Source organism: Anomalospiza imberbis, chromosome 17 (genome assembly GCF_031753505.1).
Source record: "Anomalospiza imberbis isolate Cuckoo-Finch-1a 21T00152 chromosome 17, ASM3175350v1, whole genome shotgun sequence".
Classification (NCBI taxonomy): Eukaryota; Metazoa; Chordata; class Aves; order Passeriformes; family Viduidae; genus Anomalospiza; species Anomalospiza imberbis.
In genome coordinates, this window is record NC_089697.1 from 5,662,915 (window position 1) to 5,689,506 (window position 26,592).

The 26,592-nt window shown below is 44.2% G+C and overlaps 1 protein-coding gene across 2 annotated transcripts; it reads right to left on the minus strand.

Moving 5' to 3' along the window:
• Positions 1–2,095: 2,095 nt before the first annotated feature.
• On the minus strand, positions 2,096–17,695 carry YWHAB (tyrosine 3-monooxygenase/tryptophan 5-monooxygenase activation protein beta). Of its 2 annotated transcripts, none has more exons than XM_068207567.1 (6): positions 17,541–17,695; positions 8,157–8,457; positions 7,017–7,140; positions 5,873–6,036; positions 4,453–4,548; positions 2,096–3,990 (listed from the first exon to the last, which is right to left on the minus strand). In XM_068207567.1, the coding sequence occupies exons 2-6, from the start codon at positions 8,448–8,450 to the stop codon at positions 3,934–3,936; spliced, it is 735 nt and encodes a 244-aa protein (XP_068063668.1). In that variant the 5' UTR covers positions 8,451–8,457; positions 17,541–17,695; the 3' UTR covers positions 2,096–3,933. The 2 variants fall into 2 exon arrangements, with proteins under 2 accessions (XP_068063668.1, XP_068063667.1); XM_068207566.1 differs by lacking the exon at positions 17,541–17,695 and adding an exon at positions 15,959–16,091.
• Between the last annotated feature and the right edge of the window lie 8,897 nt (positions 17,696–26,592).

Below are 26,592 nucleotides of genomic sequence, written 5' to 3' on the forward strand. Positions count from 1 at the left end.
GAGCCCAGGGCAGCGCACACCGCCGGACACGGGACGGGGCTGCGGAGGAGCGCTGCTCGCCCTGCTCGAGCGAGCCCGCCCGCCGGCGGGGACCCCCGACCACCCCCGCCCCGGAGAAACGGCCCCGGCAGCCGGAGCTGGGCGCTGGGAGCCCGCCCCGCACTCACACCGAGCGCTCGCCGTGGCAGCACCGCTCCGCTGCGGCTGCCGGCACCGCCCGCCTCTTCCGCGGCGGCCCCGGGGGCGGGACGGGACCCCCGCCCACCGCCCCACCCCCGCCAGGTGCGGCCCTGCCCCGCCCTGCACACCTGCGGGCGGGGCAGGGCGGGGTCCGGCCGGGCAGCGGCGGCCCCCGCGGAGCTGAGGGGCTCAGGGGTCCGGCAGGTGCAGCTCCTCATCTTTGCGAATCGCAGCTCCTGCGCATCTCGCGCCTTCCCAAACGAAGGGCCGGGGAATTGCGCAGCGTGTCACCCTGGAACACTGACAGCGTGTCCCACCCACGCGCTTTTAGGAAATCACATTCACCTTCCGACATGAATTCCCTGAAGTTAAGGAGTACAGGCAGGAGGCGTACACAGCTCGGTTACAGATCACTCGTCACCGGGCACTCACGCATTTCCAAACTGCACAGCAATCTCCCTCAGGACCCAACAGAGAGCCAGAGAATACGGCCTCTACCATCATCACCCCTTGTCTGTATGGCCCAGGAGCTCTGTAAGCTCACTTTCATCCACTGAGGTCACACCCCAGCTGTTCTGGACGTGATTGTGCTGCTGAAACGCTGGATGAAAGCACACAGGGACCTCGAGCCACAGGCAGTGCAATTCCAAAGCAGCTCCACCCCATGCTGCACCCTCAGAAGGGTCAGCAGCGAAGCAATCAGGAGAACCATCACCTTCACAAAAGCCTTCTGGTGGTTTCCCCGCACCAAGATGCCTCACCTGAAGGTCAGATCGGCATCAGCAACCAAGAATGAGAGGCTGCAGCAACAGCTGGATGAGTCAAACATGTTGAGTGCACCTGGACTCTTACCGTGGCTGGGCCAGCTGCAGTGCCCTTTCCCAGAAAGACAGAATTAAATAAGAAATGGAGACACCTCCTCAACTCATCACTGCTGCAGACCAGCCTCCTCAGCTCTTGATTTCCCCAAAAGAGACAGCAAGGATGAGAGATGTTATGTGAAAGGACTAAGACAGGAGGTGGTCTCTGAATAGGAGCAGCTAGCAGATGCAGGGATTTTTCTTCTCAGAGCTGACAATGCCATCAGCATGAGTCAGACTGGGAGTTGGTGCACACTATAAAATAATTTAAGATGTGTGGTATGTGCATACATTTAGGTATGTCCATAAAGGCTGAAGAAAATGACAAATACAGCCATTGAAGGACCACCATGTAAAGCCATGACAAAGGCCAGACCAGGGGTCAAGCTACAGCTGGTTAGATTTTATCTTAATGCCTTCATTGATCAATCATGAGCAGCCAAATGGTATTTTCCACTGCGCATACTTCTGTGTTGCCACACTCTGGGAGCAGGACCAAGCTTCCTTGAAGCTTTCAGGCTGCCTGGCATCTGCTGCCCGGCTACTGCCCTACATCCCTTCAGGTGCTCTTATGGCCAGTGCACCTCTGCTATTTTGCACTCTTGGTGTTCCTTTAGCACAGTGCAGTGTGAGACAAGCAGCTTGATGTGCAGAGGTGAGGCCAGCCCTGTGTACAGAGCAGGTATTTAAAAGATTCCCAAGAAAAATCTCTAAATGTAACCAACAGACTTTTTTTTTTTTTTTTTACACTGTGTTTGACCCTACAATAGGCAGTGACTCATGGCAAGTTAAATGGTTATTTGGAGTTGCATTTAAAAGCCCTGCCGTGGCAATATATTACATGTATGCCCTTGAAGAAAAAGAAGAGAAACAGTGTTTTCTCCTCCAAATCTGGGAGGGTGTGTGGGAAAGTTTCTTGTTAAAGAAATGACTAACTCAGTATTTGTAAACCATGAATCAACTCACACAATCCACAAACTGAAAACTGAGTACAAGTGGTGATTTTACTACCACGGGTTTCAGCAGTACTATAGCAAAGACGACAGACAACCAAATGATAAAATTTTTTTTTATTATTCACTTTTGAATTCTTTTACACTTTCCTGATTATTTTGTGTAAGGTGAAACTAGAACTGTTTAAAAGACATACACAAATCTAGTACATCAATAACCAGGTATTTCTTTTTGCTATACTATTCTCACAACCACGTGTGTGCTAGGCAATATAACCGTCACAGAAGCAAACTTTAGGCAGAATACTGGTCAGTAAAAACAAAGCGAAAAGAGCTACCAGATATACAGACAGGCTCGGTTCCACATTCACTACTGCATTTATCAAGCGCCAAGTATTAACTGCACAATTTGTTCAGCTAGTAGAGGGGAGTTTTAAAATCAGTGCATGAAATTCTCTTCAGCAGACAGATGGACAAACAGATGGATCCTATACCTAAGTGGAATGTGAAGGCAGGGGATGATACCACGGGACTGATAGGTGACTATTCCTAATCTTTTCCACTGCATTATTCACGCAACTCTTACTAGGTTTTGTTTAATGGGACATGTTTGAAACATGACAAGGTGAGGACGTTTGGAGCTCAAATATTACAAGCATTACAGATGTATAGGTCTGCATTCCAGTACAAGATGGGAAATCCTGAATATCTGAGCCAGTACTTGAGCCAGTTTCCTGGTACTACCAAAGAATGGCAGACAAGAGCTGAAGAATACAACAGCACTGGCAGCTCTCAAACACCCAAGGAAGAAACCTGTCCTTGGTGAGGTGCAGGCCTCATCCACCATCCTGACATCACCAGGAACCAAAGAAAGGATGATGCATATGGGAGTCCAAAACTGCTTTAATGGAGTTTAAACAGGTGAAAGGGTCAAGGATGAACAGAGTCCAGTGGGAGAATAAAGTGAACTAAAAGATGGCTCAGTGGATTACTTAGGAAGTTTTCAGGATAAATTGAGAATGGGAATACCATGGAGATTTTGATTTACCTAAAAGTAAAGTAATGCAAAAGTGGCAGATCACTTCATGGTATCATTCAAACTAATAAGGCCATTCAAAAAATTGAATCTTCTCCTATTGCAAGTCCATGGCAGTGAACCAAGAGTTTTTACTACTGAAGAATATCTAAGTTGTAACTAGGTAAAAGTTATTGCTGTGGGAAGGGGCTTAGTCATGCATGTGGTATGAGCATGAAAGCACTTTGAGAAGTCAAACCCCAGTTATCTGCCAGTGTAAAGAGTTTGGAAATCAAGCTGCTAACTCCCCTGTTTCCCTCCTCCCCAAAACAAACCCCATCCCCACAAAGACAGGATTGACAAAGTGAGCTTTTGACTGAAAGTGGTGCCTCAGACTCGGTTACAAACGTCTACAGAGTGTGCCTGTTCAACTGCCTCACAGCAGTGTCCCTAACTGGAATGCCATACATTGGATTGTTTTCCTTCCATGCCCCAGTGTCACAATAGAATCTCTATAACTTTCTGTACAACTTTACAACAGAATTGTACTTCAACTATTTTGGTGCCAAATTAAGCTCGCCAGAGTTACATAATTGATGTCTACTTTTCTACCAAGAAGAGTTTTGTAAAGTCAATTGCAATCACAAAACCCTTTATTATTATTATCATCACAGTGTTCAGTTAAAAATATAAACACGGTAATCGGAACTGTAAATGTTCAGAATAGGAAAGTTCGGAATGCCATTGGAATAACCGACCTCCGCTCTAGGTACACAGAACACCAACCAACCGGTTTTACCCCACAGACAGTTTTTGCTACGTTGAGGTTGTGAAAGTCAATGTACTATTCTTTTTGCTTGTCGCACAAAGGGATTATGTGTAGGATACAGGGTGACATTGAACATATAGTGAAGCGTGACAGCCATTAGTTCTCTCCCTCCCCAGCATCCCCTTCATCTCCCTGGTTTTCCGACGTCCATAGCTGTAAGGAAATACAAACACGTGTTTATGCTGGAAGCACAGTTAATTACAATTGTCAGGAGAGGGAAGACAGCGTAATTAGTAGTAGCTGTGCAATTTTCTCAGCTAAAAGCAATGCAGAACTGAACTTAATAGTAAAGCTGTAGAGTAATAAACTAGAACATGAATAAAAGATAAGCAAGAAGCTAGCACAAGCCGGGAAGTTCCACATAAAACTGTTGAGAACAAACTCCACTCTGTGTTACAAAAGGAATCTGAGTTTGTTACAGCAGTTAACAAGTGACTGGTAGTTTGAACAAGCAAGTCTAACTGGTCTGGTTACAAAAAGCATCGCAGTTAACACATGCAGTTAACGCCTCAGAAAAAGCTTTTAACGGCACAGAACCGCATCAGCTTTCAGATGCTGAGTCCCACTTCAGAGTGCAGCAGCCTAGAGTGCAGTGGTTTGCCCCATGGTACTCACAGTGAGGTTGTCCCTAAGCAGCTGCATGATCAGGGTGCTGTCTTTGTAAGACTCTTCATTCAGCGTGTCCAGCTCTGCTATTGCTTCATCAAATGCCTAAAAACATAAACACAGCCCTTTCACACTCAGCCTTCTGAAGTCACTTCTGCTTACTCAGAGCTTAAAAACTGCCACATTACTATCCACAGTCTATAAAAAAGCTTCCAGTATTTTAGTTTCCACAAGAAGAAATGTAAAACGAAGTGAGCACCAGATCCTAGACAGCCAGGGGAAAACAAGTCTTCAGGGGTGTCCACATAAAAGCCCAAAAAACTTTACTAAATGCCAATTCCAAACACCGAAGAGACAAGATATGTGTCATGTTGAAAAATGGTTCACATAGCTTGAAGTCAGGTTTAAGACAACACTTAAAAATAAGAGATGTTCATTAAAAGGAAGTCTCCCTGGTCTAAATAAGCAGTGAAACACAAAGGTACCATTACTTGAATGAATGTATATTTATACATATTGTACATGAGTCAGTAAACAAGAAAATGGAAGACACAAGATTTTTCGACAGTGGGGAGGAAGGTTTCCAATTTCTTTTCAAAACAGCAGAGGAAATCAGGTATGTTCCACTAGAGATTAACAAAGCCATTCTTCCCATCCATCTGTTACACATGAAAATCAATACTGTGAGTCTGAGAGCCGTAACTGCTATTTCTTCATTCAGGTCTCAAAGAGATGTAAGCATTTTGACTAAAAAAAAGCAAGAACAGCAGCAGCATTTTACAGCACAGTGTCACTTCTTGCTACATAGTCTTACTGAAGTGCATATTAAGAACACAAAGATTCACCTAAAGCCTTGTTATTTAAGCTACTAGCAGACAATATTCACAGACATAAAAAGCTCCATTTAGAAGACTAATCCTATTTTAGGAAGAAGGCTAAGGAAAAAATGACTGGCTATTTGTTTGTCACAACCCATCACATAAGCTCTTTTTGGTCTCTGGAGAGCAGGGCACACATGCATATGGATAACAAGGACATTTAGGGCTACAAAGATGGGCACACAGACAACACTTCATGTACTGGCTAAGTGCTCCAATCTAAATAAATATTTCATTTTAGAAGCACTAAATTAATTCAAGTGTTTTCAATTTTGACACAAACACATTCCAAGAGAATTAGGTGGACATTAAACAGAGGCAATTTGTCTTCCCTGTCACTGGAACAGCTGCAGTAGCAAATTAGCCTTACCCAAAGCTAAGCTAGTCCAGCAAATCCACTTACCTGAAAATATGCTACAATGACAAGTATTTTATGACAGCATTTTTAAGGAATTTGATATGAAAAGCATAATCACCTAGAAAGTGCTACTGTAACCATGTAATTACCTCTCAGCCTCCACAAAAATTGGTGATATGAAGAGTCTGCTTACCGTCTTTGCCAGATTACAGGCTTTTTCAGGAGAATTTAGGATCTCATAGTAGAAGACAGAGAAATTTAAAGCCAAACCAAGTCGAATGGGGTGTGTTGGCTGCATCTCTTTCTTGCTAATTTCAAATGCCTCCTGATAAGCTTGCTGGGAGTTTGCTACCGTTGCTGCAAGAAGCAATTACAACCACATAAATACACAATACATCTCTCTACTTTCACAGGGGAAGCAATTATATTCTCAGCCTAGACTACCATTCCACCAGAAATTCATACAATTACCTATGCACAGACACTTATTTCAATGTTTTTATATGAAAAAGCCTCCCACTTGCTGAACAATTAATGCTGAAATAGATTTTTAAATAGAAATGTAAAATAAAATGTATTCAACAAATTCCAACCAATGTGAATGGACACAAACTCTACTAAAGTGCTCTGGTTTCAAACATTCATTTCCAGCCCAGATGAAGAACTCATAGTTATCAATAATAAATCCAGACAAAGCCATATGGGGGGGGGAAGAGGTAACTAAACTGCTGCACTTAGGTCATGAACTTTGTGTTTCAGGTTGGGGTTTCAGGGCAGAGCCAACAGTCCCTTCCTGGCTAATGAGTAACAATAAGCTCCAAACTGACATCAAGCTAAGTTTGCAAGACATAGACTACATCAGACACTCACAGGAATTCAGACAGTTCAGCACTGCTTTCCCATTTCAGAATTTATTACTTTAGAACCCAGGAACCCAATATCCCATATTTGTATGGAGAAACACTTCACTTTGCAAACAGTGAAGACTTGAGCTGAATCCATAGTTTAAACATGAGATCAAACAAATGAAGCATTTTCTATGAGAAAGAATCCTACATTCTCCAGGAAAATAATTTTACACTGCCACATATGCTTGAAAACTAGCTACTGTGGTCAGGGGCTGCAAGCAGAGTTTGACTGCATTCATGAACATCTGTCAAACACTTTCATTAATTTCAGTGAAGTCTTTCTCCAAAAATGACTTGCACTGCACCTATCTTCATAATTACAGAGCAGCAATGAAAATAAATAAGTACATGATATTGGGGAAAAGAATACAAGTGATTTTTATACTTGTTTCTGCTTGGTCTGCAGAGAGACATTTCTTTTCTACTTACTTTGTTTATTGTCCCCAGATGCCACCTCTGAGAGGTATCTGTAGTAATCACCTTTCATTTTCAAATAGAAGACCTTGCTTTCTGGCTGCGTGGCATTGACAATAAGGTATTTATCCAGGAGTTCCTGAGAAAGATTAAAAAAAAAGTGATGTTTCCTGAGTCACAAAAATAATGTCTGAAACAGGGACTTTGCTACAATGGTGAGCACGGACTGTTCAAACAGTAACAATGACTTCTGTCATGACTTACGCAGACTCATGTGTTAATCACTTTGCCTACTGTTGTCTAAACTCTGGGAAAAAAAAGATAAAACAACTTGTAGCCTAATCTATGGAGAGCTGAAAATGTGCTATGTTGATCCCACCCACAATTCCCTCCTGCAGGATCTGAAGGCTATCAGGGCTTAAGCCTGCCGATGCAAACCCACATCCATGACCAAACTAATGAAAAGCAGCAGCTGGAAATTAGCACATCTGGTCACTTTTGCTGCCACAAATTTGAATTCTATGCAAAGCTGTGAAATTGTCCACAATAAACTGATTCTATCTCCAACTTCAGCTGAAAAGTTTGACAGTGGCATAAGCAGCACATGTGCACTCAGAAAGAGATGCAAAGACTGACTGCACTGACAGCATCTGCTCCTGACTGATATTAAGCAAATGGAACAACAATAAAAGGAATTCCTCTTGTCTGAGTGAAAGAAAGAGCAAAATCAGCTGGGGAGAAGAACTACACACCTTGTCCATTAAAAAAAAAAGTACTAAACAAGACTCAGGATGTCAGTATTCATTAATTAAGGAATTTAAACAGCAAGCCTTTTAGCAGGACTCATGTCAGCACTCCAGATCTAAATTTGTTTTCATGGTGAACCCCCTCCAGCCAGCAGCCAGGGGTCTTCAACATGGCCTTGTATGCTTTTTGCTGCTAAAAAAATATACTCACTTATAACAAATTCCCTCAGAAGCAAGCTAAATTACTTAGCTCCATTTTAGGAGCTAGAATTGGACCCATCTATGTAGCTATGCAAAATTGTTCCCCTGCTAAGGTGCTGCAGTGTCTACAGCACAACTAAAATTCCTTAAGCCTCTCTGAAGAATGCTGCAGTACTAACTACTGTTATTTTTGCTGTTGGATTATTACCAGAACATCATTGCAGATATCCTGCAATTCAGCCTCAATTTTCTCACGATATTCTTTTCCCATCTGCTGTTTCTTCTCGTTTCTCTCTGTTTTCTGCTCGATGCTGGAAATCACACGCCAGGACGAGCGACGGGCACCGACCACGTTCTTGTAGGCCACGGAGAGGAGATTCCTTTCTTCATTGGACAGTTCATGTCCCTGCTCAGTGACAGCTTTCATAGCAGCAGCCATGTCATCGTAACGCTCGGCCTGCTCAGCCAGCTTGGCTTTCTGTACCAACTCACTTTTATCCATGGCTGTCCTGCAATTAGCGAGGAAAAAAAGGGAGAAAAATGTCTCCATGGTCTGCACTGGGAAAGTTCATGATGAAGCAGATCTTACAGTCAGTAATAAGAGGGAAATCTATCAACTGTAATAAAGTAATACAAAGGGTTTCTTTTAAAAAATGTATTTGACCTTTTGCCAAATATGTATAATTTCCATGTGTAAATGACTAATGACAATCCTGAAGATATGAAAGCATCATTCTTCAAAATGCAGCAAAAGTCATACTGGCATTAAGCACAGCCCTATGTGAATCTCTCCTCTTTCCTTTACCAGCCACAGCTCAGCTGGGGAGATATTAACGAAGAAATTGCCAGGTTGCTGAGCTTTTTCAGGTTTGTTTGTTGTCTGTTTCCCTCCACTGCAGTACAGGAGCAGCTACTTAGGAGCACTGAAGCACTGGACAGCTCCTTCTGACACTGAAGATTTTTGGCAAGTTAGAGGAGATGTTTCTGTGGGTTTACATAAACCATACCCAGGAAAGCTGTAGTTGTTGGCAATTATGGAAAGTACATTTATAATGTTCTGCCAGAAAATAACGTGGGCTTTTTTTACATATGCATCAACATACTCGTAATGGACAACTCTACACAGCTAGGGTGGCTGCAGTCTCAGGTTTTCAAGACCTTTTAAATAACATTGACATTCATAAAATCTGAATGGGACATGGCCCACACAATGGTCACTGCTACAAAACAAATTGCTTATATGGAAACAACTTGTTTATAATTTCTGATAATGCAGTTTAGCAACCAAAGCTGTGAAAGCACACCACATGGCCACAGGGTCACTGAAGAACTTATGCCAGGGAGAATGAATAAACCACCCAGGGCCAGGCTCACAGGAGAAAGTAAAGGAGTTTCTTTGCCTTTATCAAAATGGTCCTCAATACGTCACAAACTTACAGACAACCCAAAATAATCTGTAAAATTTCTCCAGGTGTGCAGGTTCACTTTTGTACACATCCAGAACTGTTATTCTCAGCAGTATTGAGCAATAATTATCCTCTCCCACTCCTAAATCCTAATCAGGGCTCTCACTGTCTAGGTAAGTTGTCAGGCTGAGATTTAACAGCCTAAAAAAAAGACTTCTGTAAGAAAAAAAAAAACCAAAAAACCAAACAAAAACAGTGAGTTACATTTGTATTTCACAGACTTCTGTTCATTACAGAAGCACTTACAGTCCTATTAGAAAGCACCAACACGCTGAAAGAGATTCCTGCAGCCTTTTCCCTGAATCTCATCTTTGAAGATTCCAGTCTGACAGGCTTCTGATGGAGAATATCTTGCACATACTGCTCAGCTTGTATTTTACTCCAAGGACAACCTACCACACTATTATAGAGGAAAACCAATCCCCTGTACCAAAACCTCAAACAGGACAATGAGACAGAGACCCAAACTCCAATTGTGATGCATTCCCAAATTCATACACTGCTCTCACACTGCTGAGGATGAGCCCTAACTACAAAATTATTTTGAGATGAGCACATTCTGTACCTCCAGCTGAAGATATTCCACTTTAGCAAAAAAAAAAAAAAAAAAAAAAAAAAAAAAAAAAAAAATCACACAGTATTTCAAGTCAAACATTGTTATTTCACATAGAAGTTCTTGAAGTAAACCCAGCAACCAAATGTACCTGCTCTGTATCTGCAAGTCGCACTCACCCCTGCTTGTGTTTGATCCTTTGTAGATTCTAATACATCCATCTTCATAAGGCACTCAAAGTAAGGACATGGAATACTACAACCAGCCTCCTGGAAAGGGATCTTTTACTGGTAAGTAAAGCTGGGCTCTGGTTCAGCTCCATTTCAAGTGCTGTGTTTAAACCAGTGGACCTACTGAAAGGTGCTACACAGACTTCAGATCAAAGCCCTCACCACAGGGTGACTGTGGGCAGCAGTGTGACAATTTGTGGTAAGGCATGATTCATTTGGTTCTCTCTTCCCCAGTAAGCTTTTACCCTGGGGATATTACCATTGGCTTCTACAGCCTTACCAAACAGATAGCTCCTGATGATGGAAAAGGTTAAGTGGGATTTGTGATGTGCTTTGTTATTTCCTGATTTGAAAGGTATCACAGCACCAATGCAGAACGAGCCCAAGGAAATCATCGGGCCATTTCCCCTTGAGACAACTCATCCCACTTTTCCCTGTTGAGTCTATCAAACCTCGTAAACCATTCCCTTAACTCAGCACCATTTGCAGACTATGCTTAAGGCAGGAAGTAATTTGTGAGTGGTATTTCTCTAGTCACTCACTAAAATCTGAACATGAGCAAAGTACACCTGAAGAATGCTTTTTACATTACAAGAGCCAGCTTTAAAAAACACGACATTGAAACTAAACAGTTTCAGAGCACTTTTTGTTTCTTCGTTTTCTGCACAGCTTCTAGAAGTATTTCTACTGCAAACATCTTATCTTCTCCTCTTCTTCTCATGGAATGTGATTGTTATGTGGAAGCAGCCTGCTTGTTGAAATGCAGAGGCAACTAGCTCCAACAGAGTTTACATTTTGCCATTGAAAAGTCACTTAGTTTTATCTTTGATCTGCACTTTGCCAATAGTGGTCTCATCTGTTGACATGCAATCTGTGCAAAATTCTGTTTACAAACAATATAGTTTAGTTTGGAAAGGGCGCAGAGATTGTTTTATCAAGCTCACTGAAATATTTATATTTAGATGCAACACAGTTCACAGGAGTCAATGGGTTCATATAAGGACACATGAAGGAAATCACAAAAGGAACTGCACATGAAGGAAAACACAGGGGCACAAAGACCTAATGGATAAAAGAGATCCAGAAACCAGTTTAACGTATCAATTATACAAGTAAAATACCAGCACAAAGATTAGAATGTTGTTTCTCATCAAGCAACTTTCCTCAGCAATGTAACTAATTTATGCACGTGAAAGTCATTTATGCTTATATGAAACTCAAACTCATCACTAAAGATGGAGCTCCTGAGCACTTCACTGGCTTAGTTCTGACACAAGAATTCAGTGTACACAGGCTTGAGTTTAGTTAATTTGTGTTAATATCTGTACTGTTACAAGGCTTGCTATGAAATACAAGTATTATTCAGTAACATAGATTTAACAGAACTTAAATGCAGTAAGAAAAGCATTGCCCACACCAAAATATCTGCCAATGACAGTAAGCCTAACATTACTACCTTCCCAGGATGCTGCATAAAGGAAGACTCAAAATCCTCATTTGATTCTCCATTGCTTACCTTGTTAGAAGCTTGGAGAGAGCTTTGCAGAGCTATGCTGGCTTGAGCTCCAAAAGAGGGAAGTGTTTGCCAGAAGGAAAAAAGATATAAGGAAAGGAGTGACGTTTGAAAAGGCAAAGAAGCAACTATCAGTTATAACTGGTCCCTCCCAGAGAGGAGATGAAAGCCACACTCTAACAATGGACCAGTGTGCCACAGTCTGAAACAAGCCAAGCCTAGAGCTAAAAATACACCTAGGCCACACACAGAAGCCATCTACCAAAGGTTACCTGCAGCTAGGAGCAAAACACACAGAGGTGATGAACAGGAGGCTGACAGGAATGGTCTATTCTAGCACTGATAAAGCCATGCCATGGTGGCAAAGGGAAAAGAGGGAAGATGGAAAAAGGAGCAGAGACGTGCAGATCACAGCCATGGAGGAGTCCTGAAAGTTGCCTGTTCTAAGCAGAAGAGTCTGATATTAGAAGCATTAACACAGTTCAAATTCTTAAGACGCTGTCTTCTTAAGCATCTGTCCAACACAACTTAGTAGCCCTCGAAAAAGGAGTGACTGGACATTGTTCACAATAAGGAATGCCAGCCACTGCCCAGCAGTCACAGCCAATAGCAACAGCTGCCAGAAATTTCAATCACCTGAAGTCCCACACGCAAAATGTAATTTTTTTTTACTATTTTTTCCCTCTGTCTCCCATACAGCCTAGAGCTCTTTCAATCTCTCTTACAAATGCAGAAGAGCATGTATGCAGGCACTGTAAGTTAGAAGTGCTTACTCACACTCCAGGAAAGCTTTACACCTGTGTGGACAAGACTGAAACATATCACAAAGCATCAAAGGCAAAGGCCAGAACCTGCAAAACTCATTAGTTTGTAGCTGCCTGCATCTTTCAGTGGAAGATGCAGTGAGAAGGGGATGGTGTGGCCAGCCTGGGAACAGCATCTGGAGTCAGCACACCCAGGGATCTTTCAAGAGTGGATAGACACACAGAACTGGAAGTTTACATCCCATTAACAGCTGAGGGGTAAAACATGCAGCTACTGCTCTTCAGAAGACTGCAGAATTTTGAGAACTACAGCTTACTCCTTAGCACTTATTCCATCTGCTCTGTAGCTTTTATTGGTTCCCATTCCTATGGGCTCTTTAGGACAAAGCCAAAACGAATCAGAACTAACTGTGCTGAAAGTCTGTAAAAATCAAATGAAAACTGACACTGAAAATAATCTGGCTTATATAACATATTGAACTGACAGGACAATACTAATAAGCTTATGTTGGTCTGAAGTCTGCTGCTCTTGATGACCTGTTCTTCTGATGCTAATTAAGTCATCGATTTTTGTGCACTGTTTTTCTCTCTACAGCGAGCATGAGAATCTATCAGACAAACACTTCCACTTTGTAGAAAAGAACCGGTGAGAAAGCAGTGCAGTTATTGGTCTGACATACTGGTTCCTAACATGTTGAGCAGAGCTGCAAGTTAACAGACTTGCATATTTCACTGAGAAAGGAATACAAAACGAGGTTTGGTGAAATGGGAGGCAATCATACTTCCCAGTCATAAGCTCTGTAAATCCATTCAAATTCTAACAGAAAAAGCAGCAGACTGGTACAGAATTTGCAGCTCAATATTCCAACAATGTGTGAACACACCTTATTTGATTTCTGGACAGGCAATTCAATCTGAAAATAAACATTCACGTGAGGTGAGTGGTACCTCAAATTACAGTCCTGTAGCTACAGAGAGCAAGAGCTCTGGGGACATTATTTCTAAAATAAACAGAAAATCATTCTCCACCATTCAGGTACACACATGCTGACACAAGTATCTGCATGATGGGGATGGCATTCCCTGTCAACTGGACAGTGCTTCCAACATTTATTTTTTACAGGAAATGGAGTGCAACTCTTTCAGTTGAGTGCAAGGAACCTTCCTTGCTTTCCTGTACCATTAGGCATTTGATTTTATTAGTTGTGTTTCTCTAGATGGTTCCCTCAAAGGCTACTATGGGTTGTTAAATAACTGATTAGAAAATGAATGGCTCTGGTAAGATCTGAACAGCAAAATCTTCCTGTCAGGAGCTTGGGTATAACAAGTTCAGTAAAATATCCTGCAAACATAATGAGGGAAAAAGGAACATGACTTCACAGCTGTGATATTCTTGCTGACCTTGTGCAGCACATAACTTCAGCCTCCTCTGCATATACACTGGCCTTCGGCTCAAATCTCTATGCAAATGTTGAGATAAAATTAACATTCTATAAAGCCATGCCTCACCCTGATCTGGCCATCTGCTGCCATCATTACTTGTTGCTTCGTAAAATTGAATAAAATGACACTCAATGGCTTTCGGTCTCCACAGAGAATTACAAAATGCCTATGACCACTACCAAAGCATGTGGGGACACTGATATTGTATGGACATCTTAAATTTAGTGAGAGCAGCCTTGTTCTTCCTAATGCCAGGCTGAAAAGCAGAGCTCTGCTCCTGCCTATGGCCCTTTTCTCAGGACAGCTGCAGGTGGAGACATGCTGGCACTTCCACAGCACAACATCCCCACATGGCAACACCTTTTTGTTCCAACCAGCAGAATTGTTTTTGGCTAGAATCCAGGTGTAAATTGTGAGTAAACCCAAAAAAATCTTCCCCCAGGCATAAAGTTCATGCCAAACTAATGTATTCGTATCACAGGTAAATCACTTTTGTTTATAATAAACTGACAGTATTTATATTACAGGGTGGGGCAAGGAATGTGGCCATATAACAGACACACTACTGTAATGCCTGGTATTAGGATACCACACGGATCAGAGTAGGAGCTTTTACCTCATTAACCAAATAATTATTTACTCAGCTCCTCCTCATCCGAGTTTATTCACATGCATCACAAAAAGCTGCAGACTGGCACAGGCCTGCTCAGGAAAAAATAAAACGACTCAACATCAAAATAGCGGAGATCAGAACATGCGGTACTGACATAATGAGGTTGAGAAAACTGCACCAGGCCCATCTGTGCAAGGAGTCTATCACTTTATTGGTACCAATTTAATAAACAAAATATGATACAGGGGATATTTCTGCAGTCCTTTAATATGAAGGGAGAAAGAGGCACTTGTGTTCTTGTTTTCTTTTCTAGACCAGATTATATCCCATTATTGCTTTAAAATAAAAATAAGCTCATCTTTTTTGATATAAAAGTATTACAATTTCTGACTGAGGTGTCCTGCGTTAGTGACCATGTGAAAACACAAATATTCCTACAGCCACCGAAGACACTAAACATTACAAACATTGCCAAAGCCTCTGATGTTTTTCCATGGGAATTTAGCTTTTATGGTGCTGCATGATGTATTTTTTTGTTCTCCTATCAGTGGAAAATGTGTTTTAACTATTAATAAGGAATCTATCTGAAAGCAACCAATTTATATTGTGTTCTTTGCGTGAGATGCATTTATGCCAATACAGTGATTGCGTGCCACTGTTATTTCAACATCCCAATTAATACCTGGTTATACATACCTCAAACAAAACCCAAAGCCGTTAGATGTGGGCTACTGCCCAGCCTTTTTGTAGGCTGGCACTGGCTTGAACCAACCTTCTTTCCCCGCGCAGTTCTTCCTAAACGCATCTCTGTTCCCAAATGGACACGAATGATCAAAATTGGAAAATAATAAACGCATTTTGTTTTGTAATAAAGCCCTCATACGTGGCCATGACCACCTCCGTGGGCCGGCTCACAGCCACCGGCACGGCCACGGCAGCTGCGCTCTCCCGGGCTGGGCACGGAGCTCCCGGCTTTAGGAAGCCGGAGGCCGGCCCAACCGCGCCGCGGTGTGGGCGAGCTCCGGGCAGCGCCGCTGCCGGCGCGGCGGGGCTCGCTCGGGGCCCCGGGCGCGCAGCCCTCGCTGCCGGGCGGGCCCAGGTGAGCGCGGCCGCGCCCCGGGCACCGAGTGACTCACCGGGGCGGGGCAGCGCCGGGCGCCCGGGGAGGGGCGGCGCCGCCCGCCCGGGCCCGCCAGCGGCCGCCGGGCGGGGGTCACACCGTTACCCGGGCCGGGGGACGCAGGTCCTGGGAGGCAGAACCGGGAACCCTCCCGCGGGGACCCCCGCACGGCGCGCCCGCCGCGGCCTGCGGCTCCCCGCGCGGGGTGGAGCGGAGCGGGCCGGGCGGGCGGGGGCAGGCCGCCCCGCGGGCCGCGACGCCGATCCCCCACGCCGATGCCCACCCCGATGGCGGCCGCGGCCCCTCACCTGGCGGCGCGCGCGGATCCCACGGGCGGAGGCGACGGCAGCGGCGGCCGCTCGCACGGACACGCGCACACACCCTGCGGCGCTCGGCCCCGCTTCCGCCGCGCGGCACGCCCCTTCCGGCGCCAGGGGGCGCCACCGCCCCGCGCGCCGCCCCAGCGGGACGGTCGCCACGGCGACGGGGCTCGTCCCGCCCGGCCCGGCCCGGCCCGGCCCGGCCCCGGCGCGGGGCCGAGCGGGGCCCGCGGCTGCCGTGTGAGCGCACCCCGAGCGGGGAGAACCCCCGAGACGCGGCCCGTGGTGCGCTCACTCCTCGGCAGCCGCCGCGCTGCGCGCTCTTTGTCTCCGCGGAGCTCCCGGGTGCCGCAGGAAGCGCTGGGGTGGGAGTCCAGGGGAGGGGGTGCTGCGGCCTGGAAGTGCAGCAGTTTCTCCGGCAACAAAAGCAACAGTTTCTTGCCATTTCGCACTCCTGTTGTTTGGCTGGACCTCACGGTAGAAGTCACAGAATCACAGAACTGATTAGGTTGGAAAAGCCCTCTGAAACCATCGAGTCTGACTGGACACCTCCAATGCCAGCTAGCTTGGCACTAAGTGCTGCACCCGCTCTTAAAAACCACCAGGGACAGTGACTCCACCGCTCCCTGAGCACACCCTTCCAAAGGGACATATCCTCGGAAAACAGGCAGTGCGGTTATTCTATGCACCCTCAGAAATAAAATGTGACAAATGCTTTGAATTGCAAAATCACCTTTAAATGCTGTTTTAGTAGCAGCTCTTCCCTACAACTTCAGTTTTCACTGAAAAAATCAAGATCCTTACTGGCTAGATAAGTTTTATGCAACTAATAAACTACATTTTCTAAGGAAATGGCAAAAGAGAACATTTTTAGGGCATGAGGAGAAGTCTAGCTTGGTGTCCAAAAAGGAATCCAAGTAAAAGAGTTCAGTTTTGTAATCCATATAATCCTTTTGGATAAGAAGGGACAGGACACACAACTCAATTGCACTGCACCCAGATCTCAAATTTATGGCAGCAACGCTTGTCAAAGTGTTATTATTTGGGCTCGGTTCAATTACAGCATCCCGGAGTCCAATTTTCTCTTTAACTTTCAGATACGGTCCCGGGCCCATCAAAGTCACTGTCAGATTCCTTTTTGGTGATGGAAGGACTTCATTAATTTCCTGCTTAGTCTCAGTCCAAAGGTTAATTACTTTGGAAAGTCAGAAGGAAAATTACTTGGCACCCACCAGTTATCTTAAGCTGCAAACACTGATTCAGCTCCATTAGTTGCTGTCATCACTCTCTTTTTTCTTTTCTAGGCAAAACTTGTTTTTTACCCCTGATCTTCTCCATAGTCCTTATCTTCTCAGTTTCTATTTGGGCCATTCCCAGTGTTCTTGCTGAGGCCTTGAGGGTGCTGATTCATGGCAGAATTACTTGGTTTTGACACTGCTTGCCTGCATATCTGTGTATCATACCCAGTTTGCAGAGGTGTGCTGTCGACACCTGTTCATTTAGACTCCCACTGTGCCTCCCTCACCCTTCTCCCCTTCCTGCCTGTGTTGTCACGGCTCATGCCTCTTACTTCCAGTGAGGTGCCCTGAGCTCCTTTCATACAGCTCCTCCAATTTGTCCACACAAAATTCTCATCATCGCCGCTGAAGTGCTCACAATCCTTCTGAACTAGTATTTTTGGACCATGCAATCTCCACCACAACATCCAGGTAGGACAATTCCATCCTGTGTAGTTAGAGAGGTGAAGCATCACCCTGTGCTGTCACAGACTCCTGCAGCTGGGTCCCTGCTGGGCCAGAGGCCACCGAGACATAACTGTGTTAAGGATACAGATCATTCCTCCCTGAGCCATTCCTACCCTGGGGCCTTCCCAGTCCTGTGCCTCATCTGGTGCTAGAGATAAGCAAGGCACCCTGCAGTTCCTCCAGGGATGGTAAAGGCTGGAACCAACACCAAACCTCAACTCTGGAAAAGCTTGCACCAGCAGCAAGTGGTTCAAAGTGTCACCTTTCAGAGGAGGAAGTGCACATCGGCTCAAAGACTCTGAGACAGGAGATACCAAACTCTGTGCAAGAACAGCCTTTATCTCAGGCTGGATCCATGAGGAAACAAGCACAACAGAGAGACCAGCTTGCCTGGCTCTCCAGCAGAAAACGTCCTGCTGTGTGTTTTTCCGAAGAGCCACATTTCAGGTAGATAAGTGTGAGGTAGAATGGAAATTGGCTTTAGCAGCTGGGCAGCGTTAACCCTGTCACTGTCCTGGGGAGCACAGAGCAGCTGCCCTAAGAGAGTGCTCACACTGAGCTACAGCCTCAAAGACAGTAAATCCAGAAGGGAGGAAATCACGGGATTTGCTCTGAAAGAGGAGACAGCTTATAGCTGAGGTGGAGTCCTTTTGCTGGAGGAGTGGCTCTTTCCAAGGACTGTGAGACCCAAGCCCTTCCCTGGATACTCCACAGGCTTCACCCTTCAAAGGAGGCTCTGCAGGGCTGCAAGGACAGTTTGTTCCTGTCTTTTGCAACTGATTCACTATAGAGAGAAGAGCTCCGTCTCCAAACCACTTCTCCTGCACTAACTTAGTACTTAACATGAATAGCAGGTAAAAGAAGTGGAACAAGCTCTTTGACCAAGATGTCAGTTGCCAAACAGGGCGGGCTGGCTCTACTCCCCGTGCGAGCAGCAGTGTCGGAAGAAGCTGTTCCCAGCAGATGGCACAAGAGCTCGAGCTGCTCCAGTCTCTGCTCTCGGCAGCCCGTACCTGTCCTCAGGTGTGCGGCTTCAGGTGCAGGAAAAACGAACCTGAGATTTGTACTAAAAGAAGTGCATAAACCTTTGTTCAGAAATGCCATCCTGACGAGTCGCTCAATTTTTGTGATTTTTTTTGTTTGTTTGTTTGTTTTTGGTCATTTGTGTTGAAAGAAGTAGATCTCAGCTGCTGTGGGTACCAGAAGCAAACAGTTGATGGCACTGCATGATCGCTGTCCCTGCAGCTGATGTCTCCCTGCAGCTTGATTGAGTGAAAAACGAGGGTATTTCACTTCCATGCTGTGGGAAAGACACTCACAAAATGTAATCGCCACCTATTAAGTATATTTTATTTCTTGATTGCTCTGGTACTCATTTTCCCAATCTTCTTCTCTGTGTGTGAGAGCGTACAGCCTGGATGTTTCAATTGTCTAGAGCTGGATCTCACAGATCACTAAATAGTGGATTAGGTGATGGATCCCACATGGAACTGGTGTGGTGGTTTATGGCAGCTGACACAACTGACCTGCTGGAGCTGACAGCTGGGATGTCCACCAGAAGTCTCATCAGTATATTAGGAATTTCATCATTTGCCAGTGCTGGTTGTGGTGTATTTTGAATTGCACATGATGGCCCTAAGAGGGAGACTTGTAAGGAAGCAACAAGAAACATGAAAGAGCAAAACAGTATTTTTAAAATTAATATTTCTGCAATAGGAAATTTTTAAAAGCTTCAAGGGAAAAGCTTCTGCAAAACATTTTGTATTTTCTCTGTGCATAAGCTGCTTGTGACATTACAGACTACTGTGATGAAGTTAAAACTAGAATTAGGTTAGTTAGAACTAAAATTACAACTAAACTGTGCTCAGGCATAAACATCTTGCATAGGATAGAACTATTAATAAGTTTAATTAAAGCAACATTTAAAGCAAAGAGCATCAGGTTTTCCTCATGGTCCCTGCCAATTAAATGCTAGACTAAATAATACTTTGTTTGGGCATCTTTCAGTCCTTCCTTCTGTCCAAAGAATGCAAGTGGTTTAGTGCAGCTTCTCTATGAAATGTGATTTGGGCAAAAGTCAAATTGCTGTTTTAATTTGAAGGTGCTTAAAGGTCTGAAGGTGACTTTAGAGAACACAGTTAAGAGCATAATTGCAAAGCAACTTACAAGAAGTAACTGTGGGAGCATGAAAATATAAATGACCTAAATAGTATAAAATAGTATGATGGGAAATGTGGTTGGAACAAATGTCTTGGATGGGATAGGAATTCAGGTCCAGGAATGCAATTTTGGCAGTAGTGCCCCAAACAGAGAATGCTATTTCTGGGGAAATGCACTGAACTCTGGGTCACAAATTAAACTCAGGTAATTTATGTTCTGCTCATAAAAAGTGGCAGTGCAAAAAAACAAGCAGAAATGGAATGGAATATATTGCTGTAAATTTTTGTAGCTGCTGGGACCTGGAGAGTAGCCGTGTGCTTCTGGTGCCAGGTAATGCCTAAGAAAAATTCAAGCCAAGGAATACATAGCAAACCTTTCAAAGCTGCCAACTCAGTGACCCTAAGGAAATCCATTTTCAAAGCAGCATGTGAAGAGAGGTTTGAAGAGGTGACTTCCCAAACCCTGAACTTTATTTATTAGCTGTTTCTGACAAGCTCTAAAGAAAGGCAAATGTCTTGATATTTTGAAATCGCATGGCATGTGTTCATTTTCATAGGAAACTCTGATCTTTAGGAAATACCAATATTATTCCATTTCCCGATTTCTCATTCTTTTCTCTCTTGGTATTTAATACCAGTCTGCTGTGCAGAACTTCCAAGCCAGTGTCTCATCCAAGACTTGGCTCCCTGGGTCCCACAGAGCTCCAGTTTCCTCACAACCAGCTATCTTCCAGGTGCCTTTGAAGTGGGATTTCTGCTAGAAAAGCAGCTATGGGAGAAATAACCCTCCTGTGGTAATGACAGGTAGGTCTGCTAAGGTTTTGATAACGTTTCACTCCTCAGCATGTGCAGGTCAACAGGAATTCTTTATGGGGAGATGCAGCCAGACAAGAAGCCTCCACTTGGCAGAGGGATGGGTCCCTTTGGGATTTGGTGAGATCAGCTTGAACAAGTCTAGGCCCCTTATGGAAAATTGGGAGAAAAATCTCCTTAATACACGGAGTGGTGGAGCTCCTTCTTTGGTATAATGCATAGGGGAGCCTGGCATGACGTTTTCTCTGGATGTCTCTGGGGAAAGGCAGCTTCTCTCCCAGCAATATGTATCTGTTTCAGGCCATACTTCAAAGTCCAGTCTGGTTTTTTGGTGTTTGCTTTTCTCCTTTTAAACAGGAACTATCCAAAGGGCTAAAAATCTGAAGTTTAAAGAACTATACAAGCTGCCTGGAGCTCCAAAGTGGTTTTTTATAATTAGCATAAATGCATTAAATATTTAACCTTCATCCTGTGAAAACCCTGACTTTTAAAAAAGAATTTACAGCACAGGGTGGAGTTTTATCTGCTCCTAAATAGGACAGCGATTTCCTTCCTTCCATTTCTGCCCCAAATCTCAAATTCCAGAGTGCAATGAATCAATTGCAGAGGAGGAGATGACTGTTCATCCACCTCCCTGTGCAGTTGACTCTCAAAAACTTGATTTTTCTCAGAGAAGTCAGGGTGAGAGTTCTGAAGTAGCACAACGCCAGCTGGATATCTGTTCTTTATTCTGGCTTGTGGTTCAAGGTGTCTTTTTCTTAATAAGCACCTGCCTCTAGACTGTTAATAGTTTAACAGTCCACAGCTTCCAAGGAAATGCTTGCCAACAGTCAGAGCTGGAAAATAACTCAGAGAATGGCATAGGCCTGATAAAAGGATTAATAAATCATAGCCCTGAGAGCTGTGAGTTCAGTTTTGTCTGACACTGGCTCCACGGATTATTTTGTGCATTCAGTGCTCTTAATTGCTTTTTCTCCCCGGAAGTTTGCGTGCAGCTCTGGGATAGATTTGGAGAGTTTTCCTAACAAACTGAACTAGATTTCATTCTAAATTATATTTAAACTCTGGTCCTTACAGTAGACACTTGTATTTGAGCTGTACTGAGGGGGCTGAAAAACAGAGAGGGGAAGGAGTGACACATCTTCTCATGGCAAAAGTAGAATATTTTTGCAGAATAAAACTGCCAACCATTTCAACCTAGCTCTGCTATTCCACTTTTACTGGAATTGTTCCGTCTGTTTCTCTGAAAATGAAAGTCTGTTTCTACTCTTGCCACCTGCTATTTCCATATGAAAAAGCTGTTTGGTTATAATGAAGGTACCATTTCTCCCAAGGGCGAAGTAAGGACATTTCATCACACTGCTCTTCCTGAAATTTCACTAACCAGATTCAATATGTTACTAGATTTGATCTACTTTTTCACAAAGCTTAAAGCCTTTAAGGGAAACCTCAAGTTCTGTGTGAGTATTTACAAAACAAAATGTCATTTCCCTGCTGAACTGTAAGACAGTCTGATCTGGCAAAACAAAAAAGAGAATCCAAAACCAAGATTCACTTTAGCTTTGAGACTTACCCAGTTACAAGCTTTTGGAAATCACAATGATTTCCAAGCACAGAGCATAATTTATCCCAGGCAGAAGTCAACAACAGTGTAAACAAAAAGTTCCTTCATGCTGACTTTGATGTGAGCAGTTGGGAGCAGTTGAGATAGCCAGAATTTGGGTTCCTGAGCAAGTCAGCATTTTGCAGATTCATTTATGTTTTTTAAGAAGCTGTTTAAACTGTCCCTTGACCCCAGGAGAAACTCTCCAAATGAGTCACTTTTGACACCCACCTTTTAATGAACCTCTTGACATCATGAGCGTTGTTCTCCTGGTTTCCAGGAACAGAGCAAGAAAACAGTCTGAAGGCTGATACTGGGCCACCTGAATTTCCTGGAAAAGAATCATGGAAAATTGATCCTGCTCTTAACATTTGTATAGCTGACTCAGTATCTAACCCATGACAGAGTGTACTCTGGAGTACGTGACACCCAGGAGTTTATAACAAGATTAGTTTAATCTTGCAGGCCTGGATTCACTGCAGGAGATTCCCAAATGGCTGATAAAGGCTTTGGCAAGGGAAAGAGCAGGGTGTCTGCCCCGGGCCATTTGCTGCACTTTCAGCTGTGCCTCAAGTCCCCTTTTCAGAGCAGTGCAGACACAAACATGAATCAGAAAAGATTGCACGGTTAAAAAGCTCTTTCCAGCACTGTATCCTTTTTCATGGTAGCTTGGCAATCCCCTGGGCTGAGACACACTCTCTGCTTTGTCCAGGGTTAATAGGTATCATTAGGGATGGAAAGGTACAGGCTGCACTGAAGAATGAAGAGAAGGCATAGCTGAATTTTTTCTCAAATCCCCAGAAAGCCATCACCTGTCACCGGAGCTCTGGTCAGGATAGTACAGCTCCTTCGAGACTATCCAGGCTCATAAAACGCGCTAGGCCTCTTGCTGCTTCTTTGACTCCTTTAGGTTCCAGCCTAAGTTGAATCCTGAAGGAATAAGGATTGGGGCCCATAGCAGACTGAGGCTTTCTTGAAAATCCCAATTGACTCTTCTCTAATAATATTAAAGATCTGCCTGCTTTTTTGCAAGTCATCTTTATTTCAGGCCTGATTCATTTATCAAATACTCACAGATCAGCCAAAGGCCAGGGCAGTACATGGGACTGTGTTAACACATTCACTCTTGGATTGCCAAAATATTATCCAATTATCTATGCTAATGCCAGCTGCTTGGAACATGGAAAGCCTTTAATAAAGAAAACACTGTGGTAAAGAAACAATGAAATGAGAATAGCTGAAGATGTCTCCCCAGGCTGGGTGAGATAGAGACGCAAAGGAATCATCACAAATGCACGCCTAAACATTTTGCAAACATGAATATATCAAGGGATGAAGTCTTTGTAGCCCCAGGAATAGAGGCAGAGTGCGTGGTTTTGGTTTAAATAGGTTTTCTGACATATTTCTTGGAGGAAGCACCACAGAACTGCTGTAAGCCCTTAACTACAAGTGCTACCAGCCACTAGATGTCCCAGAGCTGCACTCAAACTGCACCCATCAGCTGCAGACAGAGGGAGGGCAAACTTGGCAGTCCAGGAGACAAGGTATAATTTAACAGAATAACTGATTTGTCTGGGATCAGCACATATATATCCTTCTTTAGGGCTTGTATTGTACCTCTGATGGTGTGAGGAAATAATGGATCTGAACACATGGATCTGAGGAAGGGTTTCCACATTCCAAAGCTGGTCTTGCTTCATTTATTGTTACCTTAAACAAGGGTACAGCAACACTGCTACCACAACAGGAAAGCAAAGAGGGATGGGAAAGCTGACACTTCAGTGTTAATAAGCTCCTCAGAATAGCAATATGGAAGAGAAGAAGGCAAATATTTCTGATCTTGTCAAGCTGGTATAACCATGGGTTCTGCACGTGCACATGAAGGTGCAATGTCAAGTTGCTTTTCTTTTCCTGTTCCTCATTTGTGGTTTAGCATCTTTGCTCAGCGAGCTGCAATGATGCAAGTTTCTATACACACATGCACTGTTCTGCGCCCACTGTTTCTCCCTTCATTTAATTGCTTTGCTATCATATTCAGAAGTGTTGTGATTCTGCATTTGACCCAGGAGAAAGCTGTGAACAGCTCACTCAGGGGAAAAATCCAGAAAATGGCTCAAGCATGGCTTGTGCTCCTTCCACACAGAAGTGGTTTAGAAACATTTACTTTTCTGACATCCTGATGCCCACAGGGCCTCCATCAGCCTATGTTTAACCCCCCTTCACCTCCAGTTCTTGGCTAATTCTTATCTCTGAACAATCTTTATGATGATCAGCCATATCTGTGCTTGTATGAAGCCTTCTGCAGCACTGAAGTGTTGTGTTACGGCTCCTGTATTTCTCTTCTCCGTGTTGCTCTGTTGCTTGATCCCTCTGATACAGCCGAAGCAGAATACCTGACATGCATAGCATACCCTGGCACTGCTCTGAACACACCCCTCACACATGGTTGGGATTTTGGGGTGCTCAGAAACCCTGGGGAAAAATCCTCAAAGCCCACTGTTCTGCTTCCTTCTTGAAGTCATCTCCTACACATGATTTTTCCTGATTATCAGGGAAAAGAGAGACTGTGGTCCTGCAACACTCCCAAATCTGCCTCTTTGCTGCGGCACTCACTTGCCACACAACTGCTATTTCTTCTCTGTCAGAGCAGTAATTTAATAACACATACCAGGATCCAGCCAGCATGTCCAATAAAGGAACAGAAGCAATTTAATGTGATTCATGATCAGGACTAATCATGACAGGACTAATTCTTTGGCATTCATTCCTCGGAGTAAAGAGTCGAGGAAAAAAAGATATTCTCGATTAGATTCAAAGAAAGTAGAGGAGTCTACAACCTGTTCACATGCAGAAAGGAAGGAAAATGAATCCACTAATGAATAATTTTTTTGTAAGTGATCCCTTGTACTGCTGGATGAGGAGGGAGAAAGGATTGTGTCAGAGAACTGTCGTGCTGCCACTTGCCTCCTCTAAACCATTCCTTCCAGAATGTAAAAAATTTCAGGAGACAAGGCTGGATGTGACAGTAAAAGGTTATTGAGGTACTGGGGTATTCTCGCTTGCTTCCCCTTGATATCTCAACTACTAAGCAGGATGAGATAGAAATGGGGTTATGGATGCAGAAAGGTTGCATGGGGGCATCTGCTCTCCGTTCTGGTGCAGAATGGTGGTGTCATTTGTGCTTGGCAGGTCCTGAGAATGAATGAGAGAGAACTAATGAGCACATCAGAAAGAAACCATTTATTAATGCTTCCCTTGCTAGGAAAATCCATCGTGTCAGTCTCCTGTTCCTTCTACCTTACTTACAGCTGAGTGACACTGGGTGACATTTTTAGATTAGTCATTTTATCAAGGCTGTGAGATAAATCACTGCCCAGTGTGGGAAATGAGCTCAGCAACATTTATAGCAGTGTGGGGTCTCATGAAATCTTAATTTAATGACCTGTGAATAAGAATAGAGGCAAATATACACCCCTATCAGGTGACCACATCCTGGGCTCAATCAAATCTTGCCATCTACTTCTCTGGCTGTTCTGATCCTGTGCTGCAAACCAGCCCAGGTCTCAGATGATCCTCTCCTTCGGTCTAATGGGAGCGCTCAGAGAGTTCATTTCTGCAGCCAAAGCTACAGGCAAGAGGGATGAAACCTTTTCCCAGGATGCAGCAGTGCCGGTGAAAGAGCTGTCAGTCACCAGGACTGCCAGGCAGCTGATGGTTAATGCCATCTAAAGGCAGGCAGGGAGAGGGCAGGAGAGGCTGCAGCCTTGCTCTTCTGAAGCCTGTCTGTGACCATAGGAGCCACAAGCAAGGCCTGTTACAGCTTTATCACATCATTCATCTGACAAAGCTGTCATTTTGCACTTTGGGCCCGGGGAAGCCCCATGATGGGCAGGATGGCAGCCAAGCCTCGATCTATGCACGATGTGACAACCATGTCACAGTGCCTAGGGACCTCCTGTGGCATGGATGGCCCTGTGGTTAATGGCATTAACCCAGGCAATAACTGTAAGGGATCAGGACAATGTCCTGGAAAGTGCACTCCAAAAGTTCAGCGATGACAAGTCCACAGTGCAGCTGCACAAAGCTTGTGACCAGCAGGCAGCAAGACAAAGCACAGAGTGGGCTCCTGAGCACGTGAGCTCAGACTGCCCAGGCTGTTACACTCCTCTAGTTGTCAGAGGACTGGTGTTATGGTCCTTTGTAACACACCCCTTCAGTGCCTCTTTATCTGCCCATTTCTCTTTCTATGGCCCAGCCTCTGTGCTCTTCTCTTCACATATATCTAAATAAAGGAAGAAATCC